Source organism: Stenella coeruleoalba, assembly GCF_951394435.1.
Source record: "Stenella coeruleoalba genome assembly, chromosome: 1".
Lineage (NCBI taxonomy): Eukaryota > Metazoa > Chordata > Mammalia > Artiodactyla > Delphinidae > Stenella > Stenella coeruleoalba.
Window position 1 is genome coordinate 61904108 of NC_137169.1, and position 16481 is coordinate 61920588.

Here is a 16481-nt window from a genome sequence, read left to right on the forward strand (position 1 = left end):
TCAAGGCTTGACAAATTATTAGGCAACGAACATATATTTCAAAATTATCCAAATACTCCTGAGTATCAGACAACCTAACAAATTTAGAGACTGAAGAAATGTGCACATCAGTTTATTTTTGTTCATTGAGAGGAAATGTAGCTTAAGTAGGGTTTGACTTTTTAAGATATTTATTTAGTTCTTGAATTGACTGACAAGCCTATTAATTTGTTCCCTGAACTTTATTAATGTAAATGCCCACATGTCAATCAACTTCTAATAAGTAATTATGTTCATAAGTACTGTAAAATTATTAGCTTTTAATTTGACCCAACCACACACATCAAAACAGTAACACAAATTATATTTTTCTAGAGGAACAAAATATTATACTGATAAAAAATTCAATAAGTGCATTTGTAAAATGTTCTTCCTAAAATGGTACCCAAAAGTTTATACTGGACAGCAAAAATGAGTGCCAAAGTAAGGCATGTAACAGTTTTAAAACTGTGTACAGTATTAAACAACCTATGTAATATAAAGTTATGAAGAAATTCTATGGAAATTAACATTTTCATTAACAGGGCATATATATATATATGTATATATGCATATATATATGTATTTGGGGTCTGGTTAAAAAATATGGGCCTAACAGGGAATAAGAGAGAATAGAAAAAAGGAAAGAGGGATATTTTTAGTGTTCAGAAGTATATTGTTTAAACATATAAGAAGCAAAATGTCTTTATCTCAAGTGACTCAAATATATTACCATCTAAGTGTACTTTTCCTCATGTAATAAAATTTTTTTGCAGTGTTTGAACTAGAAACTCAAGTCAAAAGGCACTGAACTAAACAAGAGAACAGAATTAGGCTTGGATAACTGAAGAAATGTGTTTGTGTCTTGTAATCTCATGTCATTTTTTGAAGCTGGATAAACTGCCCTCTGGAATCTCTGGATAATCTTTGAATGAAGATGGACTTTTATGAAAACTTTATTATTTTCTTATATGCTTTTAAATAAAGAAAATCACCAAAGTCTTCAATGATTTGTAATAAGGAAAACCACTGAGGAAATTCACTGCCTTACTCTTCAATTTATAATTTCCTTCTTAAAGTTAATTGTTTAATAAGTTTAATCATTATCACAAAGTTAAAATATTTACTAATAATTGAAGCTTTGTTTGAATTCAGTTTTACCTTTATGTGAGGAAATAAAGCTCAATTAATAAAGTTGTAGAATAACAATCTTTTCTGAATGTAAACCATGTACCTAAATTAATATTTACTGTTGATTTTTGAAGGGTAAACTCAGAAATAATACAACTAACTTGCAAATTCAGCTTTCCTGATAGGAATAAAACATGCATTCGCTGGCACTACATTATCATATAATTTGTTATTAATTTCACTTAGAAATGCTGCAATGTCATTTTGAGTTCCACAATATACTATTTCTATGCAACCAACACATGGTTTATCTATAAAGCATGAGGATATAATGCAAAAGGGCAAAACTACACATTTTCTATTCTACTAGCATTATAATTATATTTTCCTTGAAACGTATTTGTGTTGAGGATAAACATGCTCTTATATTTTAGTATGCAAGAAAAGTAAAATAATTGGATGATTCTGTTTATATTTGGAGATTGTAAGTTAGCTAGCATGATTTATGATCTACTGAAAGTAAATCAAAGTATAAAGCATTGTGAACCATATTTTTTCAATTATTCTATATTTAAATAAAGTAATTCTAGAAGGCTGCTTCTTTTCATTGTGACTTGAATCAAAGTAAATAGAAGCTGAATTGAGACAGAGTGTTGGAAAGCTTGAGGATTACTTTTAAAGAGTTATTATTCATATTTCAAGAAGTTCTAATATTTTAATGTAGCCATCATAGGCTATCAAAAATTTATTTTAATGTACCAACCATGGGTTCTCAAAGATTTATTGAAGGGGTGACTCATAGGAAGATACAAAATGGATCATATACAAAATAATCATAATGTGATGTTAATGGATAATTTTTGATCTCAGTAAGTGGGGATTTGTATGCCTATAAAAGCCATTATACTTAATGGAATCTAGGAACATAAATCCCTGAAGACAATGACAACATATCTTTCAACATTGTCAGCTACCTCTCAGTCATTTTGATATCTAAATATTGAACATTTCTAAGTGTAGCAGACATGGAAATGCGTACCTTGCACAGTTAGATGCACCTGCATTGTTCTCGGTGTATGTTGAGTCTGAACAGAACATGTGTATGGGCCATCGTCTGTCACATCTACATTCTGTATCTGGAGGCTGTAGTCCCTTTTATTCAATGTTGAAATTGAAACTCGAGGATCCACTGACCACTTATCACCTCCCGCAAAAATAATACTTGACCGGTTCAGCCAGGCACCCTTTGAAGCTCCATCTTCCAAATAACACCTACAAATTACCAGAGACAGAACATTATTAATCAAAATGAAAATGAGAGACAATATTATCTTTGTTCTGAGTGTATTTCCATATGCTGAATTATGGCACTGCATCAAATGCAAACATCAGCTATAAACACAGGAGACATGAACACACTGGTACATTTTTCATTCCCAAAGCAAATATGAAACAATATCTTCCTACAGTTTGGTTTAGTTTTGCTTTTTAAGTGTGTGTGTGTGTGTTTGTGTGTGTGTGTGTGTGTATTTTAATTCAAAGCCAGTCAAAATCCTTTTTTATTCTGTCTGGATGACAAGTAAATTTAAATAAGGTTAAATTAGTTCAAATAACAATTTCAACATTAAAACACATTTCTTTCTTTGAAATTATAAGAAGTAGAATAGGTTCATGAGCTAGCCCGGTTTAACGCAATCCAATTCTGAATATAATGTGCCAGATACATAAAGCACAGAATGGCACCATATACATGTTTATTCTTAAAATTACCTGCATTTGCAGAGCAGTAGACCCGTACACTGAAACTATGAACTGCATTTCACTGATAATATTGCTGTTGTAATTAAATGTAGCGAGGCTAATATAATACTTTTAGTAGCAAATTCTTACAGTCTTTTCAATAAACTGAAATGCTTTCCAGAAAGCATTCATTTATCCAACAAAAACACGTATGGAGCATCTACTATTCATGGATTCAAAGGGTATTGCCTTTGCTCTCCAAAACTTTTAGTCTACTAAGGAGGACAATCTAATTAAGCCAACCAATTAATACTATACAGAAAGAAGAATATTTTTATGAAATCAGGCACAAGGTACATGAGAGACAAACGAGGGTTACTTGACTTAGAAAGGTTGTTGTGAGTACAGAAAAAGGCTTTCTAGAATAGAAAAATGCCTGAGATAAAGAGATGAAGAGTGGAAGATGTGGTGTTCTAGACAGAGGTGCTATATGCAGATAACTCCCGGGAAAGGTGAGAGAGACAGCCAGGCATTTTAAGGAAGTACAGAGAAGCATGGGATATAAGGTAGGAGGGATGAGAGACAAAATTGAAAAGGTAAACTAGAGCTAGATGATAATAGCAAGCATGATGACTACTATTAGATTTTAAGGCCAAATTTGAAGCCATTTATTCAGAGTTGTATTCTATAACAAAATTTAAAAATATAGCTTTGTATCTAATAGGAGTCAGTCATATCAAGATTTAGAACAGAAGGCTGTGGTCATATATCAGTGATTTTGCTGAGGACTGGCATTCTAAGTTTCAACCTGAAAACGTTCTGATACAAATTAAAGACTGGTTCTCTTAAATGAGTACAAAGCACAGCTACAGAATGAAAATACACATACACCGGAATAGTTTGACAGCATTTCTACAGAACACCTTGGGGGATTGAACACAGTGTTTTGAGATTGCTACAAAATTGCAAGCTGAAAGCAACAGGGTAGGCTGCTGCCAACTGTATCAAACTAATCAGTGGGTGAAAAAATAAGGAACAAGGTACATTGCAGAATCTAATTTGCAGTCAGCTTCAGCATCTACAGAATACAAACTAGTAGAAGTCATAAAGGTCATTGTTAATTGAAAAGCTTTTCCTGATGTATTTAATGAAGAAAATAAAACCCACTTTAATGACATAATTAAACAATTATAGTATATTGTCATTCTTAATAACATGCAGAAAGAAGATACAGGGGACATAGTTCCCATTTCACAAGATCACATGTGTACTGGTATAGCATAGAACACTGAAATACCACTACTAGGATTATGATAATTCCGCTGTCTGTATTTAATATCTGGGTTCATCAAATGTTTATTGTGTGACCTCTGCATTTGTGGCCTTCACACTTTTTCCTATCTGGTGCTCATAACAACCCTGTGAGGTATAGATTGCTATGCTCAATTCATCCTTAGAATATAAATGGAATTTTGTGGTTAAATGACTTGCCCAAGCCACACTGTTAGTGGATGGCAAAGTTAAATTCATAATCAAGCCTTCTATTTCCACATTCAATGTCATTTTCACCGTAATGCAGATCACAGACTTTTAAAATAGTTTTCAGAAATGGGAAGATGATTAGAATGTTGCAGACATTACTGCAAGTAATTTCTTATTTATTGAATGTGACCAACTGCTTAACCTGTCCTATTCTAAAGGAAGCAGAAAATTAATCATTAATGGATATTTTACCATGAAAGTCTGATTTAGAACACTCTGCCTGGCATTTCCCTTTCCCTAGAGACAGCAGCAGCTTTACTTTTATTTGGGGGGGCGGTATCAGGAAGACCACAGCGAGTAACTAGTATTTAGATACTAGAGATTTCATAGACCTGATCTGGGTTCTAACTCGTAATCTTAGCATAAGCACTATTCCTCTGTTCTGGCATGCCAGGGACCTTCACAGAAGAAGAGATTCTAACTTCTTCACTAAGAAAAATGAAAAAAAAAAAAGGTGGGGGGGGGCTCTTTGTGTCTCCTCGGCTTGGATAACTATCTTCCATAATTATTATTGGTCCCAACCCAAAGCTTTTCAAGACATACATTAGGAAGACCCTTGAAAGAGACTCAGGGAAAAAAAGAAAATTGGGGTATTATTTCCTTGGACTTCTGTAGAGCAATTCTCAGATTACACTACTGAAGTAGAACCTAAATAACTCAAATTACCATATATAGAATTTTACAAATTGTGAATAGCAAGGCCTAGGAATGACTTTCTATTTTTATAAAAACATAAGATACTTATACATACTGTATGTAGTTTTAAGCTCAACTATAAGATGATTATGTAAAATATATGAAATAGGCATATACACATACGATTCCTTGAGAAAAAGGACTTTGTCTCCTATCTATCTATCTCCTCTTTGTTCTCCACTTCCCCCCTGTTTTGTTTTTGTTTTTTTCATGTACACAAAGAGGTACTGCTAGATATGTGTATGCTGTATTAAGAAGAAATTCTGGAAAGAAGGAAAGTATTTAGGGTGTGATAGAGGGGAGCGGGAGGGTGGGAAAAGGACAGAAGTGGTGAGAATTTCATCTTGTACTCTTTGGGTATCAAACTTTTTTTTTTAGTTGAAGAACACTAATGTGTAAAGATATAATCTGTTGGAATCCTTGCCCACACAGAATTTATAATTTAGCAAGGATGATAAATTATATTCATGATGAACCATCATAAAGAACAGGAAGTGAAAATACAGTAATTAAATTGTTGTTATAATGGATTATTATAATTGTCTGAGGGGCTCTGGCTTCTGCCCTTGACCTTGTTCTCCCCACAATAAACAGAATGAACTTTAGAGTTTAAATCAGATCATCGACAACTCTAAGCCTTCCTATTTCACTCATAAGAAAAATTCTTAATCCCTATAGTGACCAATCGTCCTATGTAATCTGGCCCCTTGATGCTTCTCTGACATTGTCAGTTCCCACTCTTTCCCATTTACTCTGCTCTAGACTCTGGGCCTCCAGCTGTGCTTCCAACAAATCACACTTGATCTTGCCCCAGGAAGTTGGCATTTCTTACTGCTTCTTCTGCCTGGAACTCTCCTCCCCAAGAGGTCTGCATAATATATTACACAGTAGCAAAGTTACACAGTAGCAAATGTGAGGGGTTCTCCTGTTTAGGATGGAGAAATTAATGTGTGAGAGAGAGGTTGGTAAAGCAAAGATGATCAGATCACTGATGAGAGTAGGATGAAGCAATAGTTCTCGGGTCAAAAACTTGGTTCATTTTTCATCTCTGGACTTCCAAATAGAACGTTTTAACAGCTAGTGATGTTAGGATCCCTTTGAAGTCTAGATATTGAAATAATCTGAATAAAATGTTTAATAATGAATATATCCTTTGAGTATGGCACAGCTTTTTTTGAAAGTTTTTCCCCCCCACTTAAAAAAATCTTCTAGACAACCTACTTTATAGGGAGATGACTGAAGCAGTTCCAAAAATACACTCCTCAGCATAAGCTGTGCTAACACCAAGACAAATATCATGACAAACACTTAAATTTTCAATCATCTGGATGTTGTGTAACATAGTTCCAAACATCTGGTTGTTGGAAAATGTATAGAAAATAGCTTTAATACTTCATTTTGTTCAAGATTGTTATTTATTTAAACCCAGGCTTAAGATAGTTAATGCTTTTCTAATAAGACTGACACTGCTGCTTCTGAAATCTTTTAAGGAGCTCCTTTATAAATGACATTTGTACGTATCAGGCAGGTCCTTATTTTGAGGGTATAAAGTCCCTCTTGGTGAGGTGCCAGTTGAACAAAATGATGTTGGAGCAATTCTAACAGACTCTCTCTGTGACACTATCTCCTGTGGTGATTAAATCTGAAAGGTGGACATCAGAGAGCTTAGTGGAAATTAGCATATTTGGCTATTTATTATTTTTTAAACTCGATTAAGAAATTAAGTCTGTGGCTGCTGAAGAATGATTTTTTCCTTTCATATCTCTAAGTTCCCTGTAACACATTCCAAAAACATAAGCCTTAGCGCCATTACCATTACCCCACACAGCAGGATTTATTCCGCTCGATGGAGAAAGACCAGCTTTTCTCAAGACGTGTTGGTTAATGAAAGCCCCTATTAAAGGTACTAACTAATAAGAGAAGAAAAGTACAATTTCCCTTGGAATCAAAGCTAAACCATGTGAAAATGATCTACCTATGAAGGGATTGGCCAGCTACCTTCACAGCTGTCTTTTCATCATATCACAAAGTTCTAAATTTGACAGAAGAAATTTCAAAAGCACACAGAAAAAATTAAAAAATTCAGAACATCATACAACCTCCATGCTAATTCTGCATACAAAGAGAGCTTTGATATCCTGGTTTCAAGGCCAATATGAGGTAAGAAAAGTAAAGTAGAGATTAAATAGAACAGAACAAATTCTATCTCCTCACCCACTTGCCTTTGTTTTTAAGGTTGTTCTCTTCTTAATGTCTTTCATGCCAGTTATTCCTTGGATAATATAATAGATATTGATATGGGTATAGATATGAATATGGATACAGATAATTATAAACATACATGTATACATGTATATTACATAACATGTAGTATTTACTAGACAATAATATCTTTATATATAATATTATGGGTGAAATACTTCCTATTATCTTTCTATTTTGGCAAGTGTAGGGCATGCATGACTTTGTCAAGGGAAATCCATAATTTGGATTTCAAATTGTGGATTTTCAAAGAATCATCAATTTGTCTAATGAACTTATTTAATGAAGCACTCACCCTTATAGATGGTGAAAATTATATTTCAAAATATATTTAAAGAGATTTCTAAGTGAGAAATGCACTTCTGCAGGTAACAGTTCAATACTATTTTGTAGATAATAATATATATACTAACATTACTATCTGCCAGATACTGTTCTAAGCACATGATATCTATTTCTCATTCAATCTTCACAACAACCCTTTGTGATAGGTACCGTCAAGTTATCATTTTGCCGATTTTACAGCGAAGGAAGTGAGGTACAGAGAGGTTATGTAACATATGACTTGCTTATAGAAATTTGTAATGCATCATAATAACCTTATTATGACATAATTTCATTAAACCTCCAGGCATAAGTATGTAAGTAATATTAATGACACATGTACATTTATTTTTAGAATGGGAAATATGCCATGTTGGGCACATTTTACTTTTTTTAAAAAATTTATTAATTTATTAATTTATGGCTGTGTTGGGTCTTCGTTTCTGTGCAAGGGCTTTCTCTAGTTGTGGCAAGCGGGGGCCACTCTTCACAGTGGTATGCGGGCCTCTCTCTATCGCAACCTCTCTTGTTGAGTAGCACAGGCTCCAGACATGCAGGCTCAGTAATTGTGGCTCACGGGCCCAGTTGCTCTGCGGTATGTGGGATCTTCCCAGACCAGGGCTTGAACCCATGTCCCCTGCATTGGCAGGCAGATTCTCAACTACCGCACCACCAGGGAAGCCCAGTATATTTTACTTTTTACATGGTAGCACACACACAAAAAAAAAAAACAGAAAAAACAAACAAAAAAACCCAAATAATGTTGATTTCTTATTTTGTAAGAGAAAGAAATTGATTTTCTATACATTTTACTCTAGTACATCTTTGTAATAATAAAGCCATATTAAAAATGTCTTGGATAAGAGATTGAAAGTTATGAGCTACTATGTAATTATAACAGCAAATTCTCAAACATACGTATTTTTGATATTGTAAAACAGAGAAAAGAACACTGAAAATAATAAAGCTTTTAAAAAATTTTTTTTATTGCTTTTTCATACATTCTATACCTAATTAATGAAAGAAGTGAACTTTAATGTGATCAGGCAATGGTATTAATTCATACCTTTAAGTCTTATTTTAATGCAAAATTTATAGTGTATGTATTTTTTAAAACATATATATATAATATGTATATATATACATATATACATGTATGTGTATATATACATATATAAAACCCAACATATTAAATGCCTAAGAAATAATCAAAATTTGGTTTGGGATTAATCTCTAAATTCCAGACATTGAAATCACTCATTTTAACTGATAATCAAACCATGCTTTTCTATAATACTACAAATTGCTTTATCTTTTTCTTTTCATTGTCTCATTTAAGTCAAGCTTCCACTTTAGCCTGTCTGACCATGTTTAGAAGAGGCAATGCCAAGGAATTTTTACTTTTAGGGTGTTTCAATACATTATTTGTAAATCACTCAACATATGAATTAACATTTATTAAGTAAAATAAGCATGGATAGAGTGAAAGAAAGCCTATATATTGACTAAAGAAAGTAGGAAAGTCTTTGTGCAACGTACTGACATTTTTGGCCTATTACTAAAGTCTAATTATGATCGTCTTGTCTTGATAAGAGTAAGAAATTCCATTTGCTGAATACTGACTATTGGTTAAGTGGTATGGAAAATACTTTCATATATGATCTCATTTAACACTCACAAAAGCATTTTGAGAGGTAGGTAGGTCTTATTATCTCTACATTAAAAATGGTGCATGTATGAATTCAGGATGGATAAATGAGGCAGAGAATGTAAAAAGGAAGAGGAGTTACATATTTGAAAAGTTAGTTTAAGACTAGCTCTGTTCAAATGGCCTTAGGAATCAAACTGGAAATTTCTTTGTCATTTCTACTTTTTAAATTCAACTAAACCACTTGCTTTCTCCCACATGGACTTAAATGTGAGATATTTGGATCTGTAAGGGCTTCAAGATTTTTGTTAACTGGCAGGGCCTCTGAACCGCTGTGGGGAGAATTCTGTCTGCAGTGCTATCTCCCTGGCAGATGCTTCCTGGAGAAGTTGGACTTTCTCCTCAGGAGCTATAAAGGGAATGAACACTACATTCAGAATGCATGCAGGAGGTGTTTAAAACAGCAATATCAGAGAAGAAGAATGCAGCCAGGTCCAAAGAAGTGAAGAGATAATGCTCTAGGCTCCAGGCAAGCCTCTTTATCCCATCTTCTTAGGGATGGAGCTAGATACAGACACCTCACTCTTAAAACAAGGAAAAAAAACACATGGAATCCTGTACCAAAAACAATATCAGCAATTCTACTCCCTTCCATCAAACACCTACTTCCTTCCAGTAAACATCTTTGTGTTTAAATCATTTGGAAAGTATTCTATTTGCATATAAATACAGATGATAAAATAAGAAACAGCAAATGGCTATACAGAAATGTTCTAAACTCAACTATTTTGTCAAATTAATTAAGTATATGCCACTTTACAGCATCAGTAAATACAGATATTTAAAAAACAAAAATAATTATTTCCTCTTTCTCTCTCTGCTTAATGTTGACCTTTAAACTTTCTACTGGTCACCGATGGATTTTTCTTCTTGCCTTTTTTCTAATAAAAGGTATTCTGAGCACAAATTTTACTTTATGAATAAAGAATGGCTACATAGCACAATTAATTAAAACCAGCCTGTGATCATTAACTAAAGTAGCCATTAATCCATATTTACCTGTCCTCTCTTGAGAAAACTAAGCCATATTTCAATATGAGATATGCCTTAAAATACAAATTAGGGAACGTATCCCAGAGGGAAAAAAAATGTAGTTTTTTTCTCATCTGCTTCCTGCAAACAAATTTAAACTGATTATATTTTCTCAAAATATGCTAAAAGTTAAAAATAGTGTCATATTTAAGTTTTTGTTAGATCACAGGGACAAATTATTTGTCCTTGAGAAGCAGCATAATGTAGTGATCAATTATAGTTAATATTGGAGTTCAAATGTTACCTTTCTTGTGCACTAGCAGTGGAACCTGGGGCAAATTAATTTACCTTAGTTTTCTCACCTGTAAAATGGGATTAGTAATATTATTTATTTGATAAGATTGTAATGAGGATTTGTTTGTTAAATGTGCTCAGGATGGAGCCAGATACATGGTAAGTATGTAATTAAGGATAATTATTTTCAATCCACCTTCCTATGGTTAACTTGATATTTAAAACAAAACAAACTACCACCATCATCAATGACCAAAATCCCTTTGTGCTATAAAATATAATTTGAAGGAGGAAAAAAAAAGGCATTCATAGAGCCTGGCTTGATAGAGCAAAGTGTTAGTTATCTATATTGCCATAGCCCAGGGCTGGTTTACAAGAAATAATTTTGCAGATAAATGAATGTCATACCTTAAAGTACTTCTCCTATTTTACCTTCCTTGAACTTCCAGAAAAGATTTTTTTTTAATTGTACTTCCTTCTCTTATAGGCAGAGCATGTTAAAAAAAAGAGAGTTTCAGTGTTACTGCCTTTTTTTAAAGTTATATTGACACTCAAAACTTAAGTTTAGATACCAAGTCCCTGGTTTACTAGCAATTGTTTTGGGCAAGTAACTGGACTCAATTAAAATAACTCTATTAAAGCCTTACTCACGTATTTGCAAAATGGAGATAGCACCACTTGTACTAATTCCTATTTTGGTATAAGATTAAATGAGACTCTGCATGGCAGATAGATTTATAAAGTTATAAGGAAAAATATACATGAAAATACTTTGTAATTATTTTAAGGTTTTATGAGTTAATTTTCCTCATAACTCTAGGACATGATTATGAATCTCTATTTGCAGATTGCATGAGCACAGTGATCTTCTCAAACTCAGCGAGATGAAGTTAAGGTGAGCAATTGTTTTCTTTTTGCTTTTACGGTCCATAAAATGATTTTCTATATAAACTAAATAGAAACTAATAGGTTCTATGTAAACTATTGCATGTTTTTAAATTGTCACCTAATTTTTTTTTTTTTTTTTTTTCTTTTTTGCGGTACGCGGGCCTCTCACTGTTGTGGCCTCTCCCGTTGCAGAGCACAGGCTCCGGACGCGCAGGCTCAGCGGCCATGGCTCACGGGCCCAGCCGCTCCGCGGCATGTGGCATCTTCCCAGACCGGACCGGGGCACGAACCCGTGTCCCCTGTATCGGCAGGCGGACTCTCAACCACTGCGCCACCAGGGAAGCCCTAAAATTTTTTTTGTAAGCTAAGGTCTTTGCAAAAATTATAATTTCTGATTACTATAAACATGGATATTTTAAGATAAAACTGTTAATCCTCACTTTTAAATGTGTTAATTCTCACTTTTAAATGCATCCAAGAAAATCTAAATAACATAGTGATTTGATATTCACTATCAGTCATTTTTTTTAAAAGATGAACAAGATCTGTTTTTTAAAAAAATGCTACATTGTTGCTCTTTCTCCTCAAACTCATATTTTCGTTCCACTTGTGCTATATAATTTGATTCTAATCTAAATTTTTTAAAAATTAAAATCTTTTGATACCTTATCTTCTCTGTAGTAAAATTAAATATGTAAATTGAGTATAAAAATTCTTATGACTGGAAGGATCTAAGTATAAAAAATATTATGGAGGAATTTATTTTTACAATCATTAATAGTATACAACTGATTAAATCATATATATCATACATTTTGATAAATATTGAACTTTTTTATTGCTTTACATAGATAATAATGGATGTCTTAATGAGGTGTCTTTATCTAGACACATGCAAAAAACCTTCTTGTGCAAATAAGGATGCTATTTGCTCACGTGAAATAGAGTTTAGAATCAATTCTACGGAACCTTGTTTTCTTAAATCAAACTATGATAGAAAGAATCCTGTTATAGCAACACCACTCAATTTTTTAACTCCGTCAGAATGATATGATTACAGTAATCTATCATCAAAAACATTCCCAATATCTTTTATAACTCTATTATACCTTCATGTAGATGTTCATGTAGATGTGTTGAAAGAAAATTTGAAACTGCCTAAATTGCAGTAGAATTTAGCAGACTCTAGAATTATTCGTTATATCAAAATCAACACCAATATTTTATTTTATTTTATTTTTTAAGTTAATCTTTATTTTATATTGGAGTATAGTTATTTACAATGTTGTGTTAGTTTCAGCAAAGTGATTCAGTTACCCATATATCCATTCATTTTTAGATTCTCTTCCTATATATGTTATTACAGAATATTGAGTGGAGTTCCCTGTGCTATATAGTAGGTCCTTGTTGACCATATATCCCATATATAGTAGTGTGTATATGTCAGTCCCAAACTCCTAATTCATTCCCTCCACACACATCTTCCCACTTTGGTAACCATAAGTTTGTTTTCAAAGTCTGAGTCTGCTTTGTAAACACGTTCATCAGTATCATCTTTTTGTATTCCACATATAAGTGATATCATACGATATTTGTCTTTCTCTGTCTGACTTAATTCACTTAGTATGACACTCTCTAGGCCCACCCATATTGCTGTAAATGGCATTATTTCATTCTTCTTTATGGCCAAAGAGTAATATTTCATCGTATATATGTACCACGTCTTCTTTATCCATTCCACTGTGGATGGACATTTAGCTTGCTTCCATATCTTAGTTATTGTAAATACTGCTGCAATGAACATTGGGGTGCATGTATCTTTTTGAATTATGGTTTTATCCAGATATATGCTCAGGAGTGGATATGTGGTAACTCTATTTATATTTTTTTAAGGAACCTCCATACTGTTCTTCATAGTTGCTGTACCAATTTACATTCCCACCAACAGTGTAAGAAGCTTCCCTTTCCTCCACACCCTCTCCAGCATTTACTGTTTGTAGATTTTTTGATGATGGCCTTTCTGATCTCCGGTGTGAGGTGATACCTCATTGTAGTTTTGATTTGCATTTCTCTAATAATTAGTGGTGTTGAGCATCTTTTCATGTGTTTGTTGGCCATCTGTATGTCTTCTTTGGAGAAATGTCTATTTAGGTCTTCTGCCTATTTTTGGATTGGGTTGTTTGTTTTTTGATATTGAGCTGCATGAGCCATTTGTATATTTTGGAGATTAATCCATTGTCAGTTGCATCACTTGCAAATATATTCTCCCAATCTGTAGGTTGTATTTTCATTTTGTTTATGGTTTCCTTTGCTGTGCAGAAGCTTTTAAGTTTCATTAGGTCCCATTTGTTTATTTTTGTTTTTATTTTCATTACTCTAGGAGGTGGATCCAAAAAGATATTGCTAAGATTTATGTCAAAGAGTGTTCTGCCTATGTTTTCCTCTAAGAGTTTTATAGTATCCAGTCTTACATTTAAGTCTTTAATACATTTCAAGTTTATTTTTTGTGTATGGTGTTAGAGAAACTTCTAATTTCATTATTTCACACATAGCTTTCCAGTTTTCCCAGCACCACTTATTGAAGAGACTGTCTTTTCTCTATTGTATATTCTTGCCTCCTTTGTTGTAGATTAATTGACCATAAGTGTGTGGGTTTATTTCTGGGTTTATCTTTCTATCCTACTCCATTAATCTATAAGTCTGGCTTTGTGCCAGTACCATACTGTTTTGATTACTGTAGCTTTGTAGTAGTGTCTGAAGTCAGGGAGTCTGATTCTTCTAGCTCTATTCTTCTCTCTCAAGATAAAAAAAAATGCAGGGATCAGATCATGTAAGGCTTTATGGCCCATTATATGAGAATTTGCATTTTTTCCAAGGACAATGAGATATCTTATGGCCAAGGAGAGAGTGAATGGTTCCTAGAGCTAGGATATTTCTGGGTTAGGAGTGGCCTTACAACAAATATCCATGTGGAATCCTCCTACACTGTTGGTGGGAATGTAAATCAGTGCAGCCACTATGGAGAACAGTATGGAGGTTCCTTGGAAAACTAAAAACAGAGTTACCTAATCATCCAGCAATCCTTCTCCTGGGCATATATCTGGAGAAAACTCTAATTCGAAAAGATACATGCACCCCAATGTTCACTTCAGCACTATTTACAATAACCAAGACATGGAAGCAACCTAAACGTCCATTGACAGTGGAATGGGTAGAGAAGTGCTACATGCATATATACAGTGGAATATTACTCAGCCATAAAAAGAATGAAATAATGCCATTTGCAGCAACATGGATGGGCCTAGAGAACACCAACATTTTATATAGTCTCTTTGTTTCATTTCCTGTGGGTTTTACACTTTGGACTATGCTCCATGCTATGATTCTGTATGTTTGAGAGATTTAGTGAAAGATGAATGTAAAAGTAAGAGGTAGGAACTGGAAGCAATTCAACCACAGACCTACACTCTCAGGCAGGTCAATTTTAGGAAAGAAAACATATGAAAATATATGTCAAGAAATTTTAAAAACTTATCTGTTCCTGCACAGGCCTTTGAAAGTCATCATATATCTTTAGGACATTTATACCACAGTTGGAAAATTTTTGATATCTGAAATGCAGTGTTTTGTATCTTTTTCTACTGTTAGCTATTTAACTCTTTATTTAAAGCTATCAGCATTATTTGCCTCTATTTTTTCTCCTTTTCAACCTTCAGCTTCTATTACCTAGGGGTAGGGAATATAGACAACTGAATCTATGTGAGAATTATTAGAATATTAGTTTTCATATTGCCTGTACTGTCCCAAAGACATTCTTCATGAACAACATGGGCTTGTTGAATAATTGCTTAAAAAGTCTGAATTCCTTCTATTTCAAGTGTATGTTTAAAGTGTATGTTAATGTTGCTGGAAATCTGAGCCAGATGCATGGTAATCATCTATTCATCAGTAAATTAAAAATATTTAGCTAGTCTTTTAAAAATGCTGATAATAATATCTTAATTTTGCTAAATGTCCAGAGCTTAATTATTCTTTTTTTGTTTACTCAATATTAAAATACACTTGAAAATTTTTAGCTAATACCTGTGTATTTTAAATATACGTGTTGGTAGTCTTTTGGGTTTCTTTTCTTTTCCAGAAATCTAAAATGTACTTTTCTCTGTGATCAATTCTTTCATTATTGTTAAACCTTTGTTGCTTCAAGAGGTATGTGTGTGCTTCAAGAGTTGTGTGTGTGTGTTGTGAGAGAAGGGAGGAGAGACACATTCAGTGTAAAAATGCACAAGAAGTAAAAATGAATACTTATAATTAAAAGAATAGTAAACAATGGCAAAATCTGAATATGTAACCAACATATAATTTATATTAATTTCATCTGAGCTCTTTCTTACAGAAAGTACCAGAATCTCTCTAAATATTAATGCTTCTCTTGCTAGAGGATCCATCTAGTAGTAGCATCTAGTGGACAGCTGGACCTGTCATATCTCAGTGCCTGGCTGACTCAGGAAAGCATGTGCCTCCGAGGGATGTAAAATTCCACTGTGATTTAGGAAAAGCTGAAATTTCAGCCATGACTTTCTGACTGGATCTCTCCTTACTAGACTGCTGCATATTTTCCTATCTCCGTGACTGAATCATCTCCCAAGGTCAGAATTCTGTGATATTTGTCACTACTTCCTTGAGTCACTATAAAAAGCAAACTTGAAGAGTAAAAAAGGAAACCATCATTATAATGTTCTCTAAAAACAGATGAATTGAAATCTGGGAAAAATACTGATATGGTTTCTCCAAGATAGTTTTACCTTGAATTCAGAACAACATGGAGTTGAATCACAATTCTTATTGACACTAACTAGCCCTAGGAATTTGGGCACTACTTAATTTGTCTAAGCCTTCACATTTGATT

General features: G+C 33.5%; 1 protein-coding gene across 1 annotated transcript in view; it reads right to left on the minus strand.

Annotated features, from left to right (window-relative positions):
- The window catches only part of NEGR1 (neuronal growth regulator 1), a 909237-nt gene that overhangs the window by 520856 nt on the left and 371900 nt on the right, over positions 1–16481 (minus strand). Inside the window, exon 2 of the mRNA XM_079923776.1 lies at positions 2189–2421. Coding sequence (XP_079779902.1) covers positions 2189–2421 — 233 coding nt within the window. The remainder of the gene's footprint in view (positions 1–2188; positions 2422–16481) is intronic.